The sequence below is a fragment of the Mesocricetus auratus genome, unplaced genomic scaffold, assembly GCF_017639785.1.
Source record: "Mesocricetus auratus isolate SY011 unplaced genomic scaffold, BCM_Maur_2.0 Super-Scaffold_100009, whole genome shotgun sequence".
In the NCBI taxonomy this organism is placed as follows: domain Eukaryota; kingdom Metazoa; phylum Chordata; class Mammalia; order Rodentia; family Cricetidae; genus Mesocricetus; species Mesocricetus auratus.
The window spans coordinates 40,990,219-41,015,927 of NW_024429193.1; the positions used below are offsets into that span (position 1 = coordinate 40,990,219).

Below are 25,709 nucleotides of genomic sequence, written 5' to 3' on the forward strand. Positions count from 1 at the left end.
GAGGCTGTCGGTCCAGCCCGGCCTTGAACTCACAGAGATCCGCCTGCCTCTGCCTATGCCTCCCGAGTGCTGGGATTAAAGGCGTGTGCCACCACCGCCCGGCCAGTTTGGGACATCTTGTTAGAGATTCTAAGAAACTGTCAGATTTGAGCAGGTAATAACTTTTTGAAACTTGATTTCCTTCATCTGCGAAGGAGAAACAGCTTCCCCACTGCTCAGCACCTTAGAATGACAGCTAGCTAGTCCAGGGATCGGGCTCCACCCGGCCCCAGGACTCCTCCCTGCTCTCTCTGCTGGTGTAGCGGTTTGAGAGGCGTGGCCGCACTGCGGGGGCGTGGCCGCGTCATGGGGGCGGGGCGGGCGACTCAGCCCATCGCACGATGTGACGCGCCGCCGGAGGCAGGCCGGGCCCTCAAGATGGCGGCGTTCGCCCGGAGCGGCTCGGCCCGGCAGTAGTGGCGGGACCGCACTCGCCGCTGGGGCCGCCCGCCCCCTGAGTGGCTGCTGCAGCTCCGGGAGTCGAGGATGGTAAAATGACCCAGGGGAAGAAAAAGAAACGGGCCGCGAACCGCAGTATCATGCTGGCCAAGAAGATCATCATTAAGGACGGAGGCACGGTGAGTCTTGGTTCGGCGCCGCAGGGCGGCCCCGGCGCGGGCCCAGCTCGCTCTTCCCCCTGCTTCCGCCTTCGCCGGCCGGGAGCACCCGGCGCGCCCGCCCTGCCGGCGCTGCCGCCGTCTCCACCTGCGGCCTCCGCGGCCTGGCGTCTTGGGAAGCCGCCCGCACCTGCGGCGGGTCTCGGCGTCTCGGGAGCCTGCGGCCTCGGCCCACGTGCACCGGCCGCGGGAGGAGGCGTCGGCCCCTCCGTAGCTCTGCCAGGCCCAGCGCGGCGCGGCGCGCGGGGAGGCCGGGCAGCCCTGCGCTCCGTATGCTGTGGCGGGTGGCCGCCGCCGCCGCGGCCCGCTGGGCCAGGGTACGTGCGTTGTCCCATCGTGGTCGCCGGGAGCCGGACTGGCGGCTCCGAACTGCCCTGGGCTCGGTGACCCTGTCGTGGGGTGGGCTCGCTTTGGCTCCCGGCGTCGGAAGCCTGACCTTACTACCTGGGGCCTAACACATACCCTCCTTTAGAGAAGTCGTCACCTTGAGCCTCAAAATAACAGTCATTAATTTGTCATGGCGTGAGGACCAGAGAAGACTCTTTGAAAGGCAGGCGGGCTAAGGCTAAAAATGTGCCTTTTAGACAGTCGTTATTCGCAGGAAACTTTATGCAGTGTGCAGTGGGTTACCAGAATTGGAGGTAGGATTTGTAATTGGCAAACGAGCGTACACTTTTTGTTGTACTGAGATTTTCTGCTGCTCACACACTGATCTTTGCTGAATCCTTTGGTATCACGTTCGGAAATAGAATGGAAAAAATAAGCTGTGTCTCTTTCCCGTGAAGTTGCAGACTTGGTTCTTTTCATCCATTTGTTGTAATTTAATGGAGCCTCGATCAATGCTAGCAAAGCACTAAAAATGTAAGTAGGCCACCACTGAGGATTTGCTGAATTCAGTTTGAAATAAATGACAACTTTCTTTTGCCATTTCAGATCATGGCCTAGTCCAACTGTCAAAAATTTAGGAAGCTTGGGACATATGGAACGATTTCAGAGTGTGTTCGGTTAACTGTCAGGTTTATTAGTTGTCATAACTTTGACATTTATTGACAAAAGAAAGTTCGATGTTTCCCAGATCCTTGTTACTGTACCAGATTAAAATATTACTTTGATCTGAAAAATTCAAGTTAGCTGTTTTGACCAAGTTGGTAGGAACTATATTGGGAGAAAAGGAGAGTGTTGTCAGCTATAGGAAGACAATTTTTGTTTTTGTTTTGTTTTGAGACAGTGTTTCTTTGTGTAACTTTGGTTGTCCCGGAACTCTGCTCTGTAGACCAGGCTGGCTTTGAACTCAGGTCTGCTGGTCTCTGCCTCCTAAGCGCTGGGAAGTAAAGGTGTGCCACAACCGCTAGACAAAAACCAAAATGTTAATGAAGCCAGATGATATTTAAGATCAGCATTCTTTGCAAAAGACAAGAATGAAAGATTAAGAAACACCTTTTAAATTGTATTTTTATTGCCTATTTGATGGATTTTTGTTTGGTTGGCTCTGTAAAGGTTTTTTGTTGTTTTTGTTGTTGTTGTTTTAATGAGATACTGGGGATCAAACTCATAACCTATGTCAGGCCTACAGCGTATTCATTCCAAATTCTTTTATTTTGTTTTTTGAGACAGGGTTTCTCTGTATTGTTTTGGAGGCTGTCCTGGAACTCACTCTGTAGACCAGGCTGGCCTTGAACTCACAGAAATCCTCCTGCCTCTGCCTCCCGAGTGCTGGGATTAAAGGTGTGCACCACCAACACCCGGCTCATTCCAAAATCTTAGTTTTAGAAGAGATCTCATGTAGCTCAGAATGATTTCAATTTTAGATCCTCCCACTTCTGCCTTCCAAGTGCTGGGATTATAGGTACGTGCTACCAGGCCTGGCAAGATGAGAGTCTTGTTTGTTTTTTTAAATCTTTGTGCTATGTATAAAGATACAGCACTATTTATAAAGATACAGCAATTTACAGCTTGCTTTCGTATACAAAATACTACTTTTCATTAGTAACAATGTAATCTTATGGAACACTAAATCAATGACAACTTTTCTTGAGGGCCGAGGTCTTAGAGAATTATCCTTTCCCATTATACTGTCCTTTGTTTTCCTCTCCATTTTTCTTTAAAAAAAAAAAAAGATTATGTGGAGGGCGGTGGTGGTACATGTCCTTAATCCTAGCACTTGGGAGGCAGAGGCAGGTGAATCTCTGTGAGTTCACAAGGCCAGCCTGGTCTACAATGCAGATTCCAGGACAGCCAGTGCCACTCAAAGAGATAAGAAGAACAAAGGAAAAAAAAAAAGATTATTTAAAGTTTTTATGTATATGGGTAATTTTGCCTGATTGTATGTATATGCTTAACATGCATGCCTGGTGCCTGAGGAGGTCAGAAGAGAGGGGTCACATCCTCTGGAACTTGAGTTACAGATGGTTTTTCACTGCCGTCTGAGTGCAGAGATCAGAACATGGGTCCTCTGCAAAGAGCACAAGTGCTCATAATGGTTGCGCCATCTCCAGTTTGCATTCTTAAGAACAGTGGTACTGTCTCTAGAGTAAGCCTTGTTTTCATCGTTGAATCCCACAGGGTGTGGGTCGGTGGGTGGGTGGGTGGGTGGGTGGGGTGGGTGGGTGGGTGGGGTGGGTGGGTGGGTGGGGTGGGTGGGTGGGTGGGTTGGGTGGGTGGGTGGGTTGGGTGGGTGGGTGGGTTGGGTGGGTGGGTGGGTTGGGTGGGTTGGGTGGATGGATGGATGGATATACTTTCTCATACATATGAAAGTTTTAAGATGGCACTGCTTTTCTACCTCTACATGTAAGTTAGACTCCTGTTGTGAACATTAAGATTTATTTTTATTTGACATGTGGATGTTTTGCCTGCTTGTATGTCTCACGATATGAGTGCAGTGACTTTGGATGCCAGAAGAGGCCATCAGATCCCTTGGAACTGGGATTATTGTTGTAGTTAGCCATTATGTGGGTGCTAGAGATGAAACCAGGGTCCTCTGGAAGAGCTGCTAGAAGGTGATCTTAACCACTGGGTCATCTTTCCAGTCCTCCCCCACTTTACCTCACCTTGGCTCTGTCTGTCTGTCTGTCCGTCTTTCTTTTTTGTTTTGTTTTGTTTTTCGAGACAGGGTTTCTCTGTGTTGCTTTGGAGCCTGTCCTGGAACTCTTAGACCAGGCTGGCTTCAAACTCACAGAAATCCTCCTGCCTCTGCCTCCCGAGTGCTGGGATTAAAGGTGTGTGCCACCACTGCTCGATTCTTTTTTAGTTTTTTAAGGGGAAAATTAACTTGGTTTTTACATTGTGTATTTTGTTGTGAATTGTAGAGTGTTGTTACTGAGGTTACAGTTTCAGCCTTTAAAGACGTTTTACCATTGAATTCAGTCAGTGGCCTGTAGATATCTGGGACTAAGTGGTCTCTCTGATAATCTTTGAGCATAGGTGATCAATGATTGGTCTGAGTCTCTTTTTTTCTTTTTAAGGTTAATGTTCTAAGTTTGTTCAACTGATTTTAATATTGTTGAAACCAAAAGTAACTAGTGATTTGGCAAAAATTAGAGTAGATTTCTAGGTATCAGCTGAAGAAATGGATCCTTCTGAATGAACGAGGTTAGTCATAACTTACTTGTGCTAGGTAATGAACTCATGACCTCACATGTGCTAGGCAAGTGTGCTACCATTAAGCAGCACCCTAATGGTGTGTTACTAATTTATTTCCCCCTTGAAGTTGTATTCAGTTTGCTCTGAGGTCTGGATAAAACTTTGTTGCGGCTTTAAGTAGTGTAGAACAAAGGTTAAATCACATTAAGTTGTGTGATGGTATTTATGAGTTTTGTTGAAGTTGCTGAGGATGAAATGAACCTAGGTTTTCACGAATGCTAAGCAAGCACTTTACAGCCGAACCTCACTCTCCAGTGTGTATCAGGAGTTTTAACTGGATCAGTTCACTCTGAAGGTGTTTGCAGAATTTTCTTGGTATATTTTTCTGGGCAGATTTTTTTTTTTTTTTTTTTTTTTTTTGGTTTTTATGAGACAGGGTTTCTCTGTATTGTTTTGGAGGCTATCGGGCTCACTTTGTAGTTCAGGCTGGCCTCAAGCTCAGAGATCCTCCTGCCTCTGCCTCCCCAGTTCAAAGGTGTGCACTGTACTGCCTGTCCTTGATAGTTGTTCTTTATGGCTGAAAAGTGTGTGTGTGTGTGTGTGTGTTACAGCATTTTCTCTATCCACTCCTGTTAAGAGCTATCTAGGTTCCTATAACTAACTACTGTAAGCAGTGTTGCACTGATAAGCTGATTTGGACCTCTGGGTAATACCAAGGAGTGGTAAACCTGGTCTTGTGACTGGTCTGTTTTTAATGTTTTGAGAAGCCTCCATACTGATGTCCATAGTAGTTGGACAGTGCCTTACACTCCCACCATCAGTGGATAAGGATTCCCTTTTGGTGGCCCCCTAGCTAGCATCTGTTTTGGTTTGTTTCTGTTCATGAGTGTCAGTTTGGTTGAGGTGAGATAGAATTTCAGTGTAGTTTAAATTTAAATTTCTCTACTGATTCCTGAGATTTTACCTCTTTTATGTGTTTATTGAATATTATGTTAATTTCATTTGCCCAGTTATGACTTGGGTTGTTTGATTTATGTAGTAATCTTTCTTGTGGACTATCTTTGGATTGCCAGCCCCCCAAATAATGACACAGAGACTTGTTAATTATGAAAGTTTGGTCTTTAGTTTAGGCTTGTCTCAACTAGCTCTTATTACTTAAATTAACCTATTTATATTAATCCTCTCTTCTATCTGTTTTTGGTTTTTTTTTTTTTTGTTTTTTTTTTGAGATAGGGTTTCTCTGTAGCTTTGGAGGTTGTCCTGGAACTCCCAGACCAGGCTGGCCTCAAACTCACAGAGATCATCTGCCTCTGCCTACCGAATGCTGAATTTAAGGCGTGCGCCACCAATGCCTGGCATTTGAATTGATTTTTGTGCAAGGTGAGATCTAGGGATCTAGCTTCATTCTTGTAGATTTGGAAATCCAACACCATCTGTTAGAAGAGGCAGTCCTTTCTCCAGCACATGTTTTTATGCATCTGTTAGAAGTTAGGTGGCTGTAACTGTATGGGTTTATTTCTGGGCTCTCATTTCCATGCCTGTTTTGTGACAATACCTTGTTGTTTTTGTTAACTATATCTCTGTCATATAGTTTGAGATCAGGTATTGTTATGCCCTGTATTGGTCTTTCTCATTTGAGGAATGGCATTGGGATTTTAATGGGGATTGTGTTGAATATGTAGATGGATTTATTATAGAATGGTCATTTTCACAATATCAATTCTAATCCATGAACGTGAGATGTCATTCTATTTCTAGTGTCCACTTAGATTACTTCAATGTTTTCAAGTTTTTGTTATAGATTTCTTTACTTATGTTTACCCCAAGGCATTTATTTTTATGTGTATAGGTGTTTTCCTACATGTATGTCTGTGTACCACATTCCTGCCTGGTGTCCTCAGAGGCCAGAAGAGAGCATTGGATCTCCTGAGATCAGGATTTCAGGTGGTTGTGAGCTGCTGTGGGTGCTGGGAATTAAACCTGAATCTTCTGTAAGAGCAGCTAGTGATCTTACTTGCAGAGTCATCTCTCCAACCCCTATAGATTTATTTATCTTCAGACAATAGTGAATGGGATTGTTTTCTTGCTTTTTCAGAACATTATTATTTTGGAAGGTTATTAATTTTTGTATGTTGATCAAAGTGTTTATAAGCACTAAGAAATTTTCCGTGAGGGTCTAATTTAAAGAATTATACATCTGCAAATAAGAATATTTAATGTTTTCCTTTTTTTGTTTGTTTGTTTGTTTTTCGAGACAGGGTTTCTCTGTATTGTTTTAGAGGCTGTCCTGGAACTCACTCTGTAGACTAGGCTGGCCTCGAACTCACAGAGATCCACCTGCCTCTGCCTCCCGAGTGCTGGGATTAAAGGTGTGTGCCACCAACGCCCGGCTGTTTTCCTTTTCTATTTGTATCCCTTTTGCTTATCTTACTACTGTAGCTGAGACTTCAAGCACTCACTATATTGAAGAAATGAAGGTTTTCTTTTTCTTTTTTTGAGTTTTTTCCCTGTTTAGTACTCAGATTTAAGAGTAGGTCTGTTTAAGAACAGCATAAGTAATTGTAGAGTCAATTACTGTATGTTAAATTATGTCTGTGTAATCTACTGGCCAACATTTCACCAATGAAAGTAATAATGGCACAGTTGAATTTGTTTTTGAGGGATCTGTATGTATCAGTAAAAATTTTAGCTCTAAGTTTTACTGCATATAAAGATATGGTGACCATGTTAAAGTCTCTAAGGTTAAGATGTAAAGCTGAGAATGGGGCATTCATCTCAAGCCAGAGCACTGTTGAGGAGGTGAGGCAAGAGGACCGGGAAGGAAAGGCCTAGTGTGCGCTACACAGCAAATTCCAGGTTAGCAAAAGACAGGAAAGAGGATGGTAGGATTAAAGTCAACTTGTGATATTTCAGAATACATCCTCTTATTGTTATGTTAAATCATTATCGTTTGTGATGTAAATTAACTATAAGGCTCCTGTTAAAATATGAGCTACAGTTATTCAATTGAGTTATATATTTTGCTGAAATTTTATTTAGACTTATTATTTAGACTAATTTATGTTTACTGTGTGTATGTTTATATGCTTGCATGTATGTCTGTTTGCTATGTGCTCAGGTAACTTCAGAGGCCAGAGAAGGCACTGGATTCCCAGAACTGGAATTACAGAGTTACAGATGGTTGTGCACCTTGTGTGGGCTCTGCGACTATACCCAGGTTGTCTGTGACTGTAACCCATGTCCTCTGTAACTGTAACCCAGTTCCTGTGTAACTGTAACCCATGTTCTCTGGGACTGTAACCCAGGTCCTCTGGGACTGTAACCCAGGTCCTCTGGGACTGTAACCCAGGTGATCTGTGACTATAACCCAGGTGATCTGTGACTATAACCCATGTCCTCTGGGACTATAACCCAGGTGATCTACGAGTAGAAACAAGGTCTTCTGTGACTATAACCCAGGTCCTCTGGAAGAGAAGCAGGCGCTCTTAGTCACTGGCTAATCTCCCCAGCCCAGGTTTACGTGTTTTTGCAAGATCTTCATGGGTTCTTTTAAACACAGGCATGTGTACCACAGTACCTCTGGAGCTTATGCTTCAGCATCTGCTTTAGATTAACAAACAGTTTTCTCAGATTAGGTATTTGTTCAAACAAATCTCATTAGGAGTACTGCTTATTAATATAGTAATCATGGACTCTGCCAGAAGTTGCAGATTATTGTTGTATAACTTGTTTGTAGCTGCTGAAAGTTTGGAGTTTGAGTAAAACAAATAGCTTTTCTGAAGTAGTAGTCTGACATCTGAAATACATATGACTTAAAGTTTTCAATTATTTAAGAGCACAAGTTGTCATTAGTGTGGTTTCAAGTTGGAAGTGTCAGTAAAAATATGACTTAAGGGCTGGTGGTATAGCTTGGCGGTAGATCATTGTCCAGTGTGTGCAGGGCTCAGAGGTTGAGGCTAAGCCTCCAAAACCAAGAGTTGTGCTTTTAGCTAGGGTGCATCAACATCCCTGAAATTGATTGTCTTTAGAAAGCAGATGTTGTTAATCTTCATAGTGGGATGACTTTCTCAAGGTGTAGACGCAGTTAGGAGTTCCAGTCTGTGAAATATTTTTGGCTAGAGTCTAATTTTAAAATAAGGAGTGGCATTGTAATACGAAGACAAGCCCTGAAGCCATCCTAGATATTGAAGATAACTTGGATTTAGTTAGCTGTTTGTAAATTTTAATCTTTCTTAATGAGTTCACTTTGTAGGCATTCCAGTAACATGACAGTGTTGCTTAACTTGATGGTGTAACCACACCCTGCCCACTAAGAGTAGAAAGGTGTACATTAGATAAGTCCCTTTAAAAACTTTTTCCACTTGAGACTCTTTTCTCCTGAGGAATTTTTATGTAACCCTGGAAATATAAAAGAAATGTACAGATTAAACACTTAATGAGGTTTTCGTTTTCCATAATTAATCCATTACCTTCCTCTGAAAGCAAAAGCAGTACAGTTCATAACACAGTTGAGACTCTGAGTTGAGGTCCTGGAGGCAGTGTCATCCAGGCTACTACTAAACTTTTGTTGTTAGCCCTTGAGCTTACATGGCTGGCTGGGGAGCTGTGACTTGCAGCCACTACCCAGTATTGTGAGAGTGTTGTACTATGTATCACAAACCCTGGAAAGAAGTCAAAATTTGAAGTCTGGATTCTTCTGAATGTATATTGCCTTTGTTCTGTTGTAAAGTTGAAAACAGTCCTCCAACCACTGAAGATGGGAAAAAAAAGGTTTAAATAGTAAGTTGAGCCATTGTTAGTCCAGGACTAAGTGTAGGCTAGCACCTAGCAACCACATGACAGTTGTCAGTAGGGATTAAGTCATAGGTATTAAATATTATATATTAGCCACTCTGCTATATATATGCCTTAGAATACAAAAAGAAAAAAATTGATTTGTCTTTCCTAGGCTGTGAACTTTGAGAACTGGGAGTGCCTTGCTTTTATAGTCATAGAACGTCTTCATAGAATATACACTATGATGTTTGCTTAACAAATGAGATCTTACATAAATTGGTTCCCAGCTATGGTCCTTCAACACCCTTCCTCCAGATTTCCGGTTCCTCTGATTTCATGCTTGGAATGGGGGTGTAGGTCCTTAAATTCTGTGGGTATGGGAGATATGTAGATTGTTTTAATGGTGACTCTGACAGTATCAAGAGCAGTGCCACATTTTGGCCTGAACAAAATCCAAGCACTTTCCATACTTTTGCATAAGACTGTTAGGTTTGTTTGAAAGCCTCAGTGGTGAAATATGTTTGCATGCAAACCCTCATCTGAAATATTGAAGTTGGTTGAAGAATCCAAACAGCAGTTTAGACTGGCTATCCCCATGCTATGTAGTACATGCTTGTATGTTCTTAGTGTTGACTATCATTATTGTTAGTGATTCAGGAGATCACTGTTGCTCTCTTAACTTTTGAAAATGTCTTTCTACAGCCTCAAGGAATAGGCTCCCCTAGTGTTTATCATGCGGTTATTGTCATCTTTTTGGAGTTTTTTGCTTGGGGACTACTGACAGCACCCACATTGGTGGTAAGTAATCTTTAGTGTACATACCACTTTTTCTGTGACAGAAAAGATGGCCTGTTTTCCTTTCCATGGTTAACCAATGCTAACAGGTCATATCTCCAGAAGTGGCCTATACTTAGTGCTTTAGTATCTTCCAGCCTATACATAACCTTAGCTGGGGTGGTGGCTCAGGTGTGTGAATGGACCTGTTGTTGGATGTCTTCAAGCAGAGGATTAATCACAACTGTTGAGTAGAGAGGAGCAAATTTTCACACTGATAGGTTAGGAAAGGAGAAATTTAGAGCCCATTTTACTCAACATAATTAGAGGTAAGTTGTGTAACTGTTTTCCCAAGACAAGCTTCTTTTCATTTGACCTCAAGATCTACAAAGACACATGTGATGTTACCTACATTTTCCTAGATTTGGAGTCGTAGAAGACTGATTTACTGAGTTAGGGAGCTCAGGTGATGGTTAACCTCCTCCTATCAGTGCTGGAAAAGGAAATAGAATGAGGTTCCCATCTATGGTGGAGTTTGTATCTTGAAAGGAGTAATTAGTTTAAGTGTGTAGTCTACAGAATCTGAGTAGAATTTTTTTTAATTGGACGTATGGGTGTTTTACCTAACTGTATGTGTGCCACATGCATGCCTGGTGCCCGTGGAGGCATTCGATTACTGGAAGTGGATTGACAGATGGTTGTGAGCTGCCATGTGCATGCTGGGAATCTTATTCAGGGTCACCTATAGAACAGCCAGTGAATGCTGCTAACCATTGTCTCTCCAGCCCAGTAGAAGAGGACTTTAAAGCACTTTGCTCACAAGCTTGATCATGTATATGCAGGAGGCTTCAAAGATTGTTCATGGAAAAATTAAATGACCAAATAAGGAGACTGCAATAGTCTAAAAATGTTTACAGTCCATATCTGGCAGATTTATCTACACCTACATAACAGTTGCTTTTTGTGCACAAAATATTGATGTGTTTCACACTGTTATTTTGAATACACAGGCCATAATCATCTTCAAATCATTGTTTTTTGTTTATAATAAGCTGTCATTTATTTAAAATTAGAATAGTTCTCTCGGTAATGTACTTAGAGTTATAAGAATGCCAATTTGGGGGCTGGAGAGATGGCTCAGTGGTCAAGAACACTAGCTGGTCCTCTTATAGGTCCTGAGTTCAATTCCCAGCAACCACGTGGTGTTTCACAACCAACTGTAATAAGATCTGATGCCCTCTTCCGGCCTGCAGGGATACGTGCAGATAGAACACTGTGTATATCATAAATAAATCTTTAAAAAAAAGAATGGCAGTTTGGTGCATTTTGATTAAGACCCTTTTCCTTCTAAAAATTACAACTAATTTACCTAAATGTATCATTAGTTCGTCACACAAGCTAGGTCAGTGCTCCATGGTTTATGAGCTGGTGTATAACATCTTGAGGACTTCTACAGAATCCCTGCTTCAGTTTCTTGGGTCTTTATTGTAACTAACAGAGGGATATCTTCAGAAGCTGGAGATAGGGCTCAGTGGTTAAGAAAACTTGTTCCTCATCCACAGGACCTTAGTTTAGTTCCTAGCACCTATGTTGGGCAGTTCAAAACCACCTGCAATTCCAACTTCAAGGGACCCAACATCTCTTCTGGCTTTCATAGATACCCCAAGCTTGTGACAAACACATACGCCTAAATAAAAACTGGTTAAAAGAAAAAGAACTCAAGCTAGCATTCCCTCCCTACCCTATCCTCCCACCCTACTCTACCCTCTCTTCTTTCCTTCTTTCTTTCCATACTGGATGTTGGTGTAGGGTCTCATGCGTGCTAATCAAATGCCCTACATCCTTCAGTTGTTACTTTGCTATTTTGAAGTCAGATAATTATTATTATCCCAACAAACAAGAGAGCTGCCTACGTATGTGTAGTAGGTTGCAAAGCAGTGTTGCTGACTAGATGCTGGTAGTATCTGCCTTCCTACTCACCTCCAAGTTGTGATGAAACAAAAAGCTGCTCGATTGGGATCTGCTGGTTCAAAATCTTGAATATTTAAACATAAACATAATTTTTCTTATCAGTGAGCTTCTTTAGTTTACATTCTACTTGTTTTTGTCATCTTTCACTTCATCTTTCCTTCTATCCCTCTACCAGGTATCAAACCCAGGGCCTTGAATCCAGTCTTCTCTAAGTGTCTCAGTTTTATTACAATGAGTATGCGTTCTGAGATCTTGTTGTTGGCAAAAAAAGGAACTAAAGGAAAGGGAAGATTTCTAGTTCTTGTAAGATGTCAGGTACACGCAATAGTGTTCCTTCCCCTCATGGCCATTCCCCATTGTTTTTACAGAGGCAGGCAGCACTGAGAGGAAGGAACCTTGGGTTCCGGGTCAAGGGAGAGCTCAGTTGCTCCATCTATAAGATTCCACAGCACCAGGCTAATCTGGAAATTCACATGAATAAAACTAGATTGTATTAGAAAAGGTGGTTTGATTTGGGCAGTCGTGGCACATGCCTTTGATCCCAGCACTTGGGAGGCAGAGGCAGGTAGATCTCTTAGTCTGATACCAGCCTGGTCTATAGAGCGTGTTCCATAAAAGCTACACAAAAACCCTTTCTTGAAAAACCAAGTAGGGGGTTTTTGAAAATGTTGATGTAGAAATTTTACCAAGACTAAAATATGTCGTGCTTTTTATTCTTTAAGGTATTGCATGAAACCTTCCCTAAACATACATTTTTGATGAATGGCCTAATTCAAGGAGTAAAGGTATGATCGTGTGTATGTACATGTGCATATGTATATACATACATACTTTCATATATATATGTATACTCATTGCCTAATCCCTGAGGTTAAGTTTTTATAACTAGGTAGTATATAATTTGAGGTATTAATTCTTTTTGACTCTGGGTTTTATATAAGATTTGACTCAGATGTAGGAAACTATATATAATCATTTTGTATTTCCTATCTTACAATAGATTTCAGTGCTCTTATAACCATACAGATTTAAGCAATAAGGATAGCTATGAGAAAGAAAAAATTTAGTGCCAAACTCTACAATCTTCTTATAAACAAATAGCTTACTTACCAGTATGCTAGTTTTCTAGAATTGCTGGTTTAGTTTCTGTAATTGGAACTACATTATCACTTCATAGTTAATGCCCAGGCAGAAATAAGTTACTGTTTATGGAAAACTCAATAATTTATTTTTCTAGAAGTAAAGTTGCTTTAAAATTTGTTGTTGTAGCAAAGTGGATCATTTTTGTCTCAGGCATAAACAGTACACTTCTTTAATTTGAACTTGTAGGGTTTGTTGTCATTCCTCAGTGCCCCACTTATTGGTGCTCTTTCTGATGTTTGGGGCCGGAAATCCTTCTTGCTGCTAACAGTGTTCTTCACCTGTGCCCCCATTCCTCTAATGAAGATCAGCCCCTGGTATGTACATGCTCAGTTCTGCGTGCAACTGTGTAACTATTTCTGTTAGCGGGTGCTTGCTCGTGCGCTCTCTCTCTCTCTCCCTCTCTCTTCCTCTCTCTCTCTCTCTCCCTCTCTCTTCCTCTCTCTCTCGCTCTCTCTCTCTCGCTCTCTCTCTCTCGCTCTCTCTCTCGCTCTCTTTCTCGCTCTCTCTCCCTCTCTACCTCCCTCTCTCCTCTCTTCTCTGTCCCCTGTGTGTGTGTGTGTCTACACTCACCCATCTGGGTTCATGTGGAGTCTTTTTTTTTTTTTTTTTTTTGGTTTTTTTCGAGACAGGGTTTCTCTGTGGCTTTGGAGGCTGGTCTCGAACTCACAGAGATCCGCCTGCCTCTGCCTCCCGAGTGCTGGGATTATTAAAGGCGTGCGCCACCAACGCCCGGCCCATGTGGAGTCATTTTTAGTAAAATAACTTGCCTTTAAAAATATCTTGTGTGTGTGTGTACACACTGCCAGTCTGGGTTCATGTGTCAGTTATTTCTCTACCTTGTGTTTTGAGACAGAGCCTTTCACTGAATCTTAGCGCATGCTCTTTTTTCTACATCTACATACTCACGGATCTGCATGTCTCCGTGCTCCAGGACTGGGGTTGTAGATGCTCAGCTCTTTTCATTTTTATATAAGTGCTAGAAATGCACACTCAGTTCTTATGCTTGTGCGGCAAGCTAGTTCCCACGGAGTCACCTTCCCAGCCCTTGTTTAGTCTTCATAGTGCCTGTCTTGTTTTCTTGGACCCTGACATTCAGGCTTCTTCCTTGTAAAGAGTTTGTTTGACTAACAATTGAAGAGCCCAAAACAGCTGAAGGTAAACATGCAACTCTGTATAGGCTCACTGTAAACATGCAGTGGCTTGTCAGTTTTTGTTGTCATTTTTTTTCCTGGATTTTGTTTTTATACAGTACTTGGATGGAAAATCACAATGAGTGAGGCTTATTAGTTTTTACCTTGTTGCTATTCATATGCTTTCATAGTAGCTGGCCTAGGATTTGTAGATGTGTTAATTCTTGCATTGTCCTAGAAAGTTCTTGGCTGAAATGAGTCGCTCTTACTCTAACTAGTAGACATTAAGTAATGGTTGCTGTTCTAATCACTTTTTTACTTGTCGTTTATTCTTAGGTGGTACTTTGCTGTTATCTCTGTTTCTGGGGTTTTTGCAGTGACATTCTCTGTGGTATTTGCATATGTAGCAGATATAACTCAAGAACATGAAAGAAGTATGGCTTATGGGCTGGTATGTATACTTATTTCTTCCAGCAGTGTTTTTGTCTGCTGCAAAATGCCTTGTATTGTGTCCATTTCTGCAAGAAGTGCTAATTTATAGTCACTCATTAGATTGCATTTAAAAGTCTTTTTAAAGTTGTTATGGTACATTAATCTCAGAAGGAGACTGACATTAATTAATTAACCTAGGCTAATTAAACAAGACTACATCAAAGCCTAGAGCAGTATAAGCTTTGATAGTTACCATTCAGGAGTATCTATAAGTGGTAACAGAATTTAAATGATTATATATCTTGTCAGATTTTTTTTGAATCCTAAAAATAAGGAGATAAATTACTAACTACTCATTTAATAGCTCCCTGAATTAATCTAAAATGTAAGAGGCTAACATCTAGGTCAGGGTTCAGTAAGCCTTTTCTGTGGCTTTGTGAGCCACGTACAGTCTGTATCCCATTGTGTGGCCTATGTTAGTGTGTGTTGACAAGTTCAAGAATGTGCTAACCAGACCTGGAGAGACGGCTCAGCAGGTAAGCGAGCTTACTACCATGATTGATGACTTGGGCTTGATCTCCAGAACCCACGTGGTAGGAAAGAACCAACGCCTACAGGTTTTCCTCTGACCTCCACATGTGTGCTGTGCTGCACCCACCCTGTACACACCCTATGAATTGAAGAAAAGAGTCTGGCACCGTCTTAGTCATGTGGCTCATAGGCAGTTGGTTGCCAATACCTGAATAGGTGTAGTGACTAATTGCAGTACAGTCTGCTCTCCTCTCAAATCTAGGAATAAAATGGCTCCCTTAACCATGCTAATGTCCTGTCATTTAACGAACCAGAAGTAGAACAGGGATGGATTTCAGCAAATACAAAATACATATGTGATAAGTAAGGACTGGGTATTATACCTGATTGAGTCTTAGTTCCATGAAAGAGTGATTCTGATTCAAAAGTACTGCAAAAAAAAATTGTTGTTGGGAAGCTTTGGTACAGGAGGTATGGGGAGTACATAGGGAGGAAACTCATGAAAGTACTAATGGTTTTTAGTTATAGGGTTAAACCTTTAGAAAGGTAATGAGGCTGATGATAGCCATGATTAAAAAACAAACAATAACCCTAGCTTTATTAAAGTATACTTAAAATTCATGCATTTTGTTTATATAGTCAGTGAATTTTAGTAATTTTGTAGAATTATCCATCACCATAATATAGTTTGAGGTTAAGGTTATATGAAAAATAACTAGGTTCTCCCAAGCCAAAGCGCTTTTATTTTAGATAGGTCCTTCCTATGCCCAGACTGGCTTACTTCTGTCTTTGTTCTGGGATTATAGGCAAAAGCCACTGCACAAGGATACTCAGAGGTTTTTTGTTTGTTGTTTTTTTTCCCAGACAGGGTTTCTCTGTATTGTTTTGGAGGCTGTCCTGGAACTCGCTCAGTAGACCAGTCTGGTCTTGAACTCACAGAGATCCACCTGCCTCTGCCTCCTGAGTGCTGGCATTAAAGGCGTGTGCCACCAACGCCCGGCTTACTCAGAAGTTTTAATTAAGAATTTCCCAAGCCTAGTATGGTCATGCATACCTTTAATCCTGGGATTCCAGAGGCAGCCTGGTCTACATAGCAATTTCCAGGCCAACCAGAACTACATAGAGAGACCCTTTGAAAAGAAAAAACAGCAACAAATTTTACAGTCTGGTCACTTAGTTTTGGCAAAGGTCAAATAAAGAATTTCTGGCCTTTAAAATCATAACCCAGCAAATGATGGTGACATGGAATAATATGGATCTAGAGAAAGGGAAAGGTGATCTTTGTGGTCCTTTCTCTTTCTGCCAGAAAGAGATGGTCACAGGGTAGAATTGGCAGGGTAAAAGACAAGTGGACCCTGGTTGGGCCTTTGTTCACTGCTTTGCAAGCATAAGCTCGTCTGATTTGCACAGTGAAAGTAAGTGCCCTTTGCCCCACACAAGTGCTGCACTCTGCTCCTACTGTGCTTGGGTCCCTAATGGCATACTATCTGTCTGGTTTTAGATCTCCATCGACCCAGAGAGCGCTTTCAGACCTATTTATCATCTGTCCTCACTCCACCCTGAGCCCAGACAGCAATCTGTATACTCTGTCTTTGTGCTTTTGCCTTTGGTAGACATTTCATACAAATTGCATAGTATAAGACAGTCTTTATGTCTAGGATCTTTCACTTAGTGCGTCTTAAGGTTTAGCAGACCCAGTTGCTGTGCACTGTTTCTTTGTTTGGGCCAAACTACATTAAGCACCTCTTGATAGGTGCTTAAATTAAGAGAGAAAGCTTTTTCAAGTTTAAATTGTGAGAGACTTGGGCCCTTTTAGATTTCATTTTATGTGTGTGGTGCTTTGACTGGTGATAAGAAGGGGTGATCTGTGTTTGAGTCCTGGGCCCCACCCACATAGTCAAAAATTAGAGAACTGTGACAAAGTGTTCTCTGACCTCTGTTTATGTGCACAAGCACACATAAATAAATGAGTGTGTGTATAAGTAAATGTTAAAAAATTAAAGCCTGTATCCATTTTAACCTTTATCATAAAGTTGCAAATAAACTATTGATTAACTACATTCAAAAGTCAAAATGGCACAGAAACAGTAAAATTCCCAGGTTGATTTCTTCTGTCTGTGTCCTCTGAGTGCTGGAGAGTGAATGCAGGGCCTTTCACAAAGTAGGCAGCTAGGTTTAATTTCTAGTTCCTTCTGAAGAGTGTGCTTTTGGTTAGGCATTATCTGCTTTCACATCTGCTGATTTGCAGCTCATTGGTGTGGGAAAGCAGCTGTGTCTGGGGTGATCCGGGTTCTATAATCTTTATCTCTGCTTGTCCCTACTTCCTCAGAGGTTGAGAGAGGATCTCAGTGCCCAGTATTTTTGCTATTTCTAATCCTGCTGTTCAGTCTTTAAGTTTGATTCAGATAGTCCTGAATGTGTATCATAATCATTTAATTTTGATGAGAGAAGTCACAACGAAATTGAATCTCCTTGTAGCAGAGAGTGATTTTGACTGAATTGAAAGTGCAAGGGATTGATGCTGTATTAAGGACTAGTGTAGCTGACAAGAAAGGTATTCAGTGTAGCGCTCTGGGTTCCTCACTTTGCCTCAGCCAAATCGGCTTTTAGTTTCTTGTCGGTTTGCAGGTCTGTTCTCCTATGGTTTGTCTGTAGGATGTACACACACAAGGCCCCGAAGTTTAAAAGAAACTTGAGAGGGTAGGTCATCTCTTTAGACAAGATCAGGTGTGCTGATCTTCGGCAGGGGAGTACAGAAGAGTGCAGTCTCAGCTGGCTTGTAAAGGAGGATGGCGGATGGGTGCTGGCAGGGGACACACCCAGATAATTCCCCACTATATTTTTCATTGCAGGTTTCAGCCACGTTTGCTGCCAGCTTAGTCACCAGCCCCGCGATTGGAGCTTACCTTGGGCGAGTGTACGGGGACAGCTTAGTGGTGGTCCTCGCTACAGCAATAGCTTTGTTAGACATCTGTTTTATCCTCGTGGCTGTGCCAGAATCGTTGCCTGAGAAAATGCGGCCAGCGTCTTGGGGAGCTCCCATTTCATGGGAGCAAGCTGACCCCTTTGCTGTAAGTTTCTCCTTAGGAAAAGAGTGAATATCTGATTCAGTGGAGTGTGAATACTTCTGTCTGGTTGGTTTTCTGGGAAAGCAGCCTAAGGCTTACTTAGGTTTTTTATAATCAGGGTCTCAATGTGTAGCCAAAGCTGGCCCATTCTTTGAGGTCAACCTGCATTAGTCTCCTGAGTTCTGCAGTTCTAAGTATGAACCAACATACAAGGCTGAAGATATTTTATTTGTTAACATTTTGAAATATTTTTTAAACTAGTTTGGGGAGGATGAAGTAAAGAGAAAGCTAGTGAGTTTTTAATGTAAGTGTACCTTGGTGTTTCTCCTATTCTAGTCTTTAAAAAAAGTGGGCCAAGATTCCATAGTGCTGCTGATCTGTATCACGGTGTTTCTCTCCTACCTACCAGAGGCAGGCCAGTACTCCAGCTTCTTCTTATACCTCAGACAGGTAAGTCTTCCCACCGTAGACTTGCCATGTTTAGTGCCGTAAGAACAGTATTTCCTTTTCAGGCAGCCCTACTCATCTGTAAAATGAATGCTTGTCCTGCTTTGCTTTCTACTGCTGGGATAAAACACTCTTGCCAAAAGCAACTTGGGGAGGGAAGTCTTTATTTGCCTTATCCTTCCACGTTACAGTCCGTCATTGAAGCAGACACCATGGGAGAATGCTGCCTGTTGGCTTGCTCCTTTCTCATACCTCCCAGAACCACCTTGCCCTAGGGTGGCCCCACGTACAGAGTACTAGCCCCTCCTACATCGGGCATTTATCAAGAAAGTTTCCCACAGACTTGCCTAGAGGACAGTCTGATGGAGACATCTTCTCAAATACGGTTTTTTCTTCCCGCATACTCTTAATTGGTGTCAAGTTGACCAAAAAAAAAAATCCTAACAAACAGTACTATTGTATAAACAATAGCCAACCTTTTTTTTTTATAGACAGGATTCCTCCATGTAGTAGCCAACAAGCATTTAACCTCCTTTCAGAGTTCCTATTTCTGCTTCCAATCTTTGGTACTGGGGTAAAACCCAATACCTCATGTTGCAGTTATTTGTAAAGTAATTTTGGGTGCTTGATAGCCAAATAAAAGGGATCTGTTAAATATAAAAAAGTATTTTTCATATAAGTCATTTTTTGACTAATCCTCTGTGTATAAGTAAATAAAATTAGAATTAAGAGTTGTTGGTAAGCATTTTTTTCTAGCTGTTTAATATTAATGTACCGTAGTTACATGAACGTAATTTGTTATTTGTAATTTTTTCATTAATTGTACTTGTTTTGGAAACCTTCTAGATAATGAAATTTTCCCCAGAAAGTGTTGCAGCCTTTATAGCAGTCCTTGGCATTCTGTCCATTATTGCACAGGTGAGTTTCTGTTAGAGTGATTTCATAGAGGGCAGCCCATCCAAAGGAGGCCCCTATGGTGATGACATGTTGGGGGAATCTCTTTGTTTTATAGATGGGTTCTTTGTATGTCGTCCTGACTCTTCTGGGAACATCACTGTGTAGACCAGGCTGACCTCAAACTCACAAAGATCCTCCTGCTTCTACCTCCCAAGTGCTGGAATTAAAGGGCTGTGCGACCATGCCTGACAAGACACAAATCTTGTCAAAGTTCAAAAACTTACATTAGCATAGCTAGTAATTGATGAGATTTTTAGGATGGATATACATTAGTAAATAATGTGATGTATAACAAGAGTGACAGTTTATTGATTTATATCAGAGTTCCTTGATCTGTGAGGTCACTGATCAACAAATGTTCACTGAATGTCTGTAGTACAACTGTTGATCCCTGCTGTTTAGAGTTTATGTTCTAGGGGATGAAACATGGTGTAGGTAAATTGTTGGAAACATCAGTTACAATGGAAACTTCAAAGAAAGGGGAGAAGTGGTAGAGAAACTTGGTGAAGGCTTTATTTTATTAGTATGGGAATTTCGCAAGTGCTTGGTGTACACGGTGGCATTTGGTCAAGAATATGCAGAATAAGCTATAGAAATAGCTGCAGAAAGAGGATGCTAAGTGGCTGAATGATGGAAATAATGTCCCAAGGGTGAGAGTGCTTGGGGTACGAGTGAGAAAGTAGAGGTCTCTTTGGTACTGCTGGTGTGGATAAGGGGAAGAAGGCTAGCAATTAATCCAAGGTTTTCTAGGAAACCCTTGGTAAGCCCACAGGTAAACAGTGATTGTTGATGTGGAGGGTCTTTTAGTCTTGTTCTCACCGCGAGTCAGCCTTGGTAATTGTACAAAGGATATGACCCCAGGAAGGGAGGAGACCTGTGTTTCTGGAATCTGTTTCCGACTTGAATGACTCCTCACAGACTTAAAACTTTTTTCCCCCCCTTGCAAGTCTGTAAACAGGCTAGCAATGCACAAGGAGAGGTTTTATTGGGGGGGGGGCGGGCGGGGGGATGGGCCCAGGACCTGAAAGCATTTATTGGTCCCTCGTGGCTTTCTTAAATTGAGAAACAGGAATTCTGTACATCAACAAGTACTAGTTGACTGAGTTGAATGAAGGGCTTTGAGGTGCTGCTTTATAAGCAAGTTTTGGTGGTAGCTGTGATCTGTGTTTGTAAAGCCTCAGCTTCCTTAGCCTCACATTCCAAAGAGTGCATGCCTCTGCCCACAGCTGGCTCTTCAACCCTCTGTCATCTGCCTATGGGGCCTTTCTCCTGTGTACCTACCTGAGACTGCGGGGATTGCATTGGGGTGAATCTGTTTCTTGGCAGTGCTTTTCCTCTGGGGTGCAGCTGTGATGAGAGTTTGTATTCTGCCCTGTGAACCTCTAGAACAGTGGTTTTCAACCTGTGGTTTATGATGCCTTTGGGGATCGCATATCAGACATCCTGCATATCAGATATTTACATTATGATTCGTAACAGTAGCAAAATTACAGTTAAGAAGTAGCAATGAAATAATTTTAGGGTTGGAGTCACCACAACATGAGGAAGTGATTAAAGGGTCACACTAGGAAAATTGAGAACCATTGTTCTAGAGCCTTAAAAGGAAGCAGGACTTTTGAAGATGTAAGTGCTGTGTTTGGGAATAGATAGTCTTCAGTACACTTGCCCAAATTCTTTAAACTTTGCATCCTCATTCTTCCCAGAAATTGGATGCCACAGTATATGCAAAGGGGCGTAGTAAAGAAACTACTGAGATGACTGCTCCATTAGCATGACTGTCTTTAAGAGAGAACAGCCGAAAGCATCTGGAAGAGTCCAGAGCAGAGAAACAGACTGGACATGACCAGGGCTAGGGAAGTGGGAATAGCAAGAGATAGCCAGAGAGGGAGAAGAAAATAGTGGTTATAAGGGGGATAAGTAGTTAGGGGTGAGGAGGGAAGGGTCAGGAACCTTACAAGGATTCTTGTGATTAGGGATTGATAGGGCACCACAGTATATGTCAATGGTGAACCATGTGTGCCTTCTGCCAGAGGCAAGGGAAATGACTCCTTTTGGCAGACATAACATTTTCACAAGTGCCCGAAGAATGTGGGCTTTTATCTAATGACCATAAATCCTTTTTATAGTGCAGTTTAAATTGAGCCAAGATTGTCATTTATGGACATGTGGCTTGCCTGAGACCTAACACAGAGTCTTGAGTATACTCAGAAGTTTTCTTTTGATTAACTAAAGTCTGTCTCTGATACATTCTATAAGGAAAGCAGAAATTCTTGCATTCTGGTCCTTCCAATATGTAAGTTGTCTGTAATACTGTCAACCATACCCCATCCATAAGCAATAGGAAGTGTTATGTATTGCCTTAAAGGGAAATAACATAACAAAATCTTATTAGGGGAAATAAAAATTGACATTTTCACATACTTGTTAGGCCGAGAAATAGTAGCTTTGCCCAGATGTTATTAGTGAGTTGAACTTCTGGCAGACGGCTGCTCAGAGACTTTTGTAGAGTTGCTACCGCAAGAATCTAACCCCACGAGGTGACAGGCCTGGAGACTCGGCTCTGCCTGTGTGCTCTTCACTCTTACGAGAGCTGGGTCCTCAGGTCCTCTAGGAGCTTGGTCTGGTGGTAGTGGGTTATCATCTAAAACTCCTTCTAGGACCCTTTTGGAGGCAAGGACTCATTCTGTTTCTTGTTAGCATAGAACTTAACTGTAGCCTAGGCTGGCCTCCCGACTCAGCCTCAGATTACAGACCGGAGTCACCGTATCTAGACATAAAAGCAGCTTTACTTACTTTTTACTGGCATGTTTGTTACCAACCCTCATAAAATATTAAATAACTAAATTTCAGCTTATACTTTGTAATTATTTGGTGTGTGAGAAAGTAATGAGAGTGATTATTGGTACCACTTCTGCAGACTTATTTGCTATTTTGTGTGGTGTGTTCAACATTAGATAGCAGACTTATTTGTGATGTCCCAATCCATGCTGAATTATATTTTGGTTTGAAATAGAGAAATGTCCACATCTGTTCACAAAGCTGTTTATTAAATGTTTCCTATGTGCCAGGGACAGCTCTCAGCACTTTTTAACTACCTTATTTCATCCAGTGTTGAATTCTGAAATTGCCGCTGTTAGCTTCATTTGGCAAAAGAAAGCCGAAGTAGGTTATCCAGGGTCTCAAAGATCATGGTCCAGCCCTTTTCAGTCTATACTCTTAAATAAAATTTTTCCAAATTATACTTAGTAAACTCTTACACGTTTCATAGAATCTTCATGGTTTCAACAGCACGTTTAGATGAAGTTGTAGGTGATCACTGGGCTATTGAATAGCATTGAGGTCTGTCTTAGTTACTTTATTGCTGTGATAAGATACCATGACCAAGCCAATTTACAGAAGAAGGAGTTTAATTCTGGGGTTCACTGAGTTAATGACTATCTTGGCAGGGAGCATGGCAGCCGGCTGGTAGGCATGATGGTGGAGCAGTAGCTAAGAACTTACATGTGGTCCACAGGCAGGAGGCAGAGTGTGGTTGTGGCCTTTTAAAATCCCAAAGCCCACCCCAGTGACATTACCTCCTCCAAGGTCATACCTGGTACTTCCCAAACAGTCTACCGACTGGGGACCAAGCATTGAAAACAGGTGATCAGATGGGGCTACTCTCATCCAAACCACTTGGCCTGGAGGCTTCATTGTGCTGTTACATAGTGGGTGGAGTTCTTGGTCAGTTCTTGCAAGTGTGCTAAGTGGACAGAAAGCTGGACTCAAGTGTTGTAGCTCTGACTGGATGTGTTAGCCTGAGCTCTGAGTTAGGATAGTTACTGGTGAAAAACCACACTGTGTAAAAGCTACTTAATCACAGTGAAAGAAACCACCACCACCCCCTTTTTTTTGCCCAGTGAGATAGATAAGTGGGTCAAGATACTTGCCACCAAGCCTGAATACATGAGGCCAATCTCTGGGACCCTTATGTGGAAGGAGAGAACCAATTCCTGTAAATAAATAAGTGCAATTAAAAAAAACCTAATAATCATATGTGTGTTTGTCTTCTAGACCATAGTCTTGAGTTTACTCATGAGGTCAATTGGAAATAAGAATACCATCTTATTGGGTCTGGGATTTCAAATATTGCAGCTGGCATGGTATGGCTTTGGTTCAGAACCTTGGTAGGTATAAATATTGTAATGTTCATTTTAATTTTTTGGTTTTTGTTTGAAAATTTCATTTACTTATATAATGTATTTTGATCAAGTTAACCCTTTACTACCTGACTCCCAATCCTCTTCCAACTCCCCAGCATCTTTCTCCCAACCTCATAGATACTTGTTTGTGGTATGTGTGAATTTAACCCAGAATCCAATTAGAACTATCCATGTAAGCATAGCACAATGTTGGGCATGGGCAGTCTAACCCCATAAAATTTTTTTTGTGCATTTTTTGTTTTTGAGACATACTCCTTTTTTCTTCTTCTTTTTAAGCTAAGGCTGCCTAAGCCTTACAAGTGCCTGGACTACAGGTGTGCACAACCATGCCCAGGCTTGCCCCTTTCTTCCTTCTCAGCTAAGCCATTGGCTTGTGCATAGTATAGTTTCCCACATACGCTTATATATCCTAGGTAGGCTGGCTAAATAGTGGCAGGCTTTTTGTTTGTTGTTTTTTTACATGAGATTATTAAGTTACTGAGTCTGTAAGGTGCATTTAATCTGTCTGTTACCACGAAACAGCACAGGATTCTGTGACAACAAAGACAGCCTTATATCTTTTGTTCTTCTAGTTGGGGAAGGGCATGAGTTGTCATATTCCTCACTGGCAGCTTGAGATGAGAGTGAGCACAGTCCACTTACTTCCATCCTGGCTTCATGATCAAGCTCAGCTTTTCTTACAGGCTAGTTTCCTGCAGGCTGGTGTTGATGGTTGGGGTGGGCTGCCCACCTCTTTGGGCTTATTGTGTTTTAGTGGGTGATGTTTTCCAGTCCAGCCTTTGCAGAGGTACAAATGTAAAGTATTTCTTTCAATCAAGAAGCCAGGAACTCCAGCTTACTTACCCTTTATACTTTTGAGATTTATATTTAGCCATTGATCTTTTAATCTTAGTTTTGGTTTTTTGAGGCAGGGTTTCTCTGTTGCTTTGGAGCCTATCCAGAACTTATTTTGTAGACCAGGCTGGCCTCTGCCTCCTGAATGCTGGGATTAAAGGTGTGTGCAACCACCACCTGCCTCAGTCAGTGAACTGTAAACTGAAACACAAATCCGTGGGAACTTTGAGTGATTGCTGGCTTCAATGTTTAAATATACTTGATGTCTCTTGGTATTTTATGTATAATTTTCAACATAGCCTCTCAACTTCCTATAGAATGTGCTACGTACATCATGGTTTGGAACTTGACAACCCAATTTTACAACAGAATACCACACATCTTTGTGAACAAGTGGTTACTGTTTCCAGAGTACACAGGGGCATACATTTACATGACTTGCCTATAGCCAACTAGAGGAACAGAGAAAGCGCACTTCTCTTTTCTGTCCCACAGCCATTGCACAGTCAGGGTGACTTGGTTTGATTTGACAGGTAAAATAGAGAAGCAGTATTAAATTTTTGTTTTGTTGCCTTGATTACAGGATGATGTGGGCTGCTGGGGCAGTTGCAGCCATGTCTAGCATTACCTTTCCAGCTGTTAGTGCCCTTGTTTCACGAACTGCTGATGCTGATCAACAGGGTGAGTTGATAGGAACTCCAAAGTAGTCTTCCAAGTTTGCTACCTGTGCTAAAGCAGCATCTGAGATACTAATTTCCGGTTCCTGCTAGTCACTTTTAAATATTGAATGTTTGGCTGTTAGTGGCATTTACATCATTGTGACAAATAACTGACCAAAACAGCTTAAAGGATTTATACTGGTTATAGAGTTATTTTATTTTTTAATGATTTACTTTTAATGTGCATTGGTATTTTGCCTACATGCATGTCTGTGTGATGTCAGATAGAGTTATAGACAGTTGTGAGCTGTGGGTGTCAGGAATTGAACCTTGGTCCTTTGAGTAGTCAGTGCTTTTAACCTTTGAGCCATCTCTCCAACTCTGGTTATAGAGTTTTTAAAGGATTCAGTCTATGGTTGCTTGGCCCTCATTGTTTGTGGGACGAGTAGGAGAAATATGTCAGCAGGGGCATGTTGTAGAAGCTACTCACAGAGAGTAGATAGCAAGAACCAGGGACAAGATATATTTCCAAGAACTTATGCCTGTGTTT

The 25,709-nt window shown here is 41.8% G+C and overlaps 1 protein-coding gene across 4 annotated transcripts in view; it reads left to right on the forward strand.

The window, feature by feature from the left end:
• Positions 1–386: 386 nt before the first annotated feature.
• Mfsd14a (major facilitator superfamily domain containing 14A) overlaps positions 387–25,709 on the forward strand; it is a 28,578-nt gene continuing 3,255 nt past the window's right edge. For 2 of the 4 annotated variants that reach the window (XM_040751977.1, XM_040751978.1), the window contains exons 1-10: positions 7,312–7,452; positions 9,714–9,809; positions 12,479–12,541; positions 13,086–13,213; positions 14,366–14,480; positions 17,845–18,063; positions 18,397–18,510; positions 19,354–19,425; positions 23,518–23,630; positions 25,084–25,181. In XM_040751977.1, the coding sequence (XP_040607911.1) occupies positions 7,327–7,452; positions 9,714–9,809; positions 12,479–12,541; positions 13,086–13,213; positions 14,366–14,480; positions 17,845–18,063; positions 18,397–18,510; positions 19,354–19,425; positions 23,518–23,630; positions 25,084–25,181 (1,144 nt within the window). In that variant the 5' untranslated portion in view covers positions 7,312–7,326. The other 2 variants (XM_005077113.4, XM_040751979.1) reach the window with 2 other exon arrangements.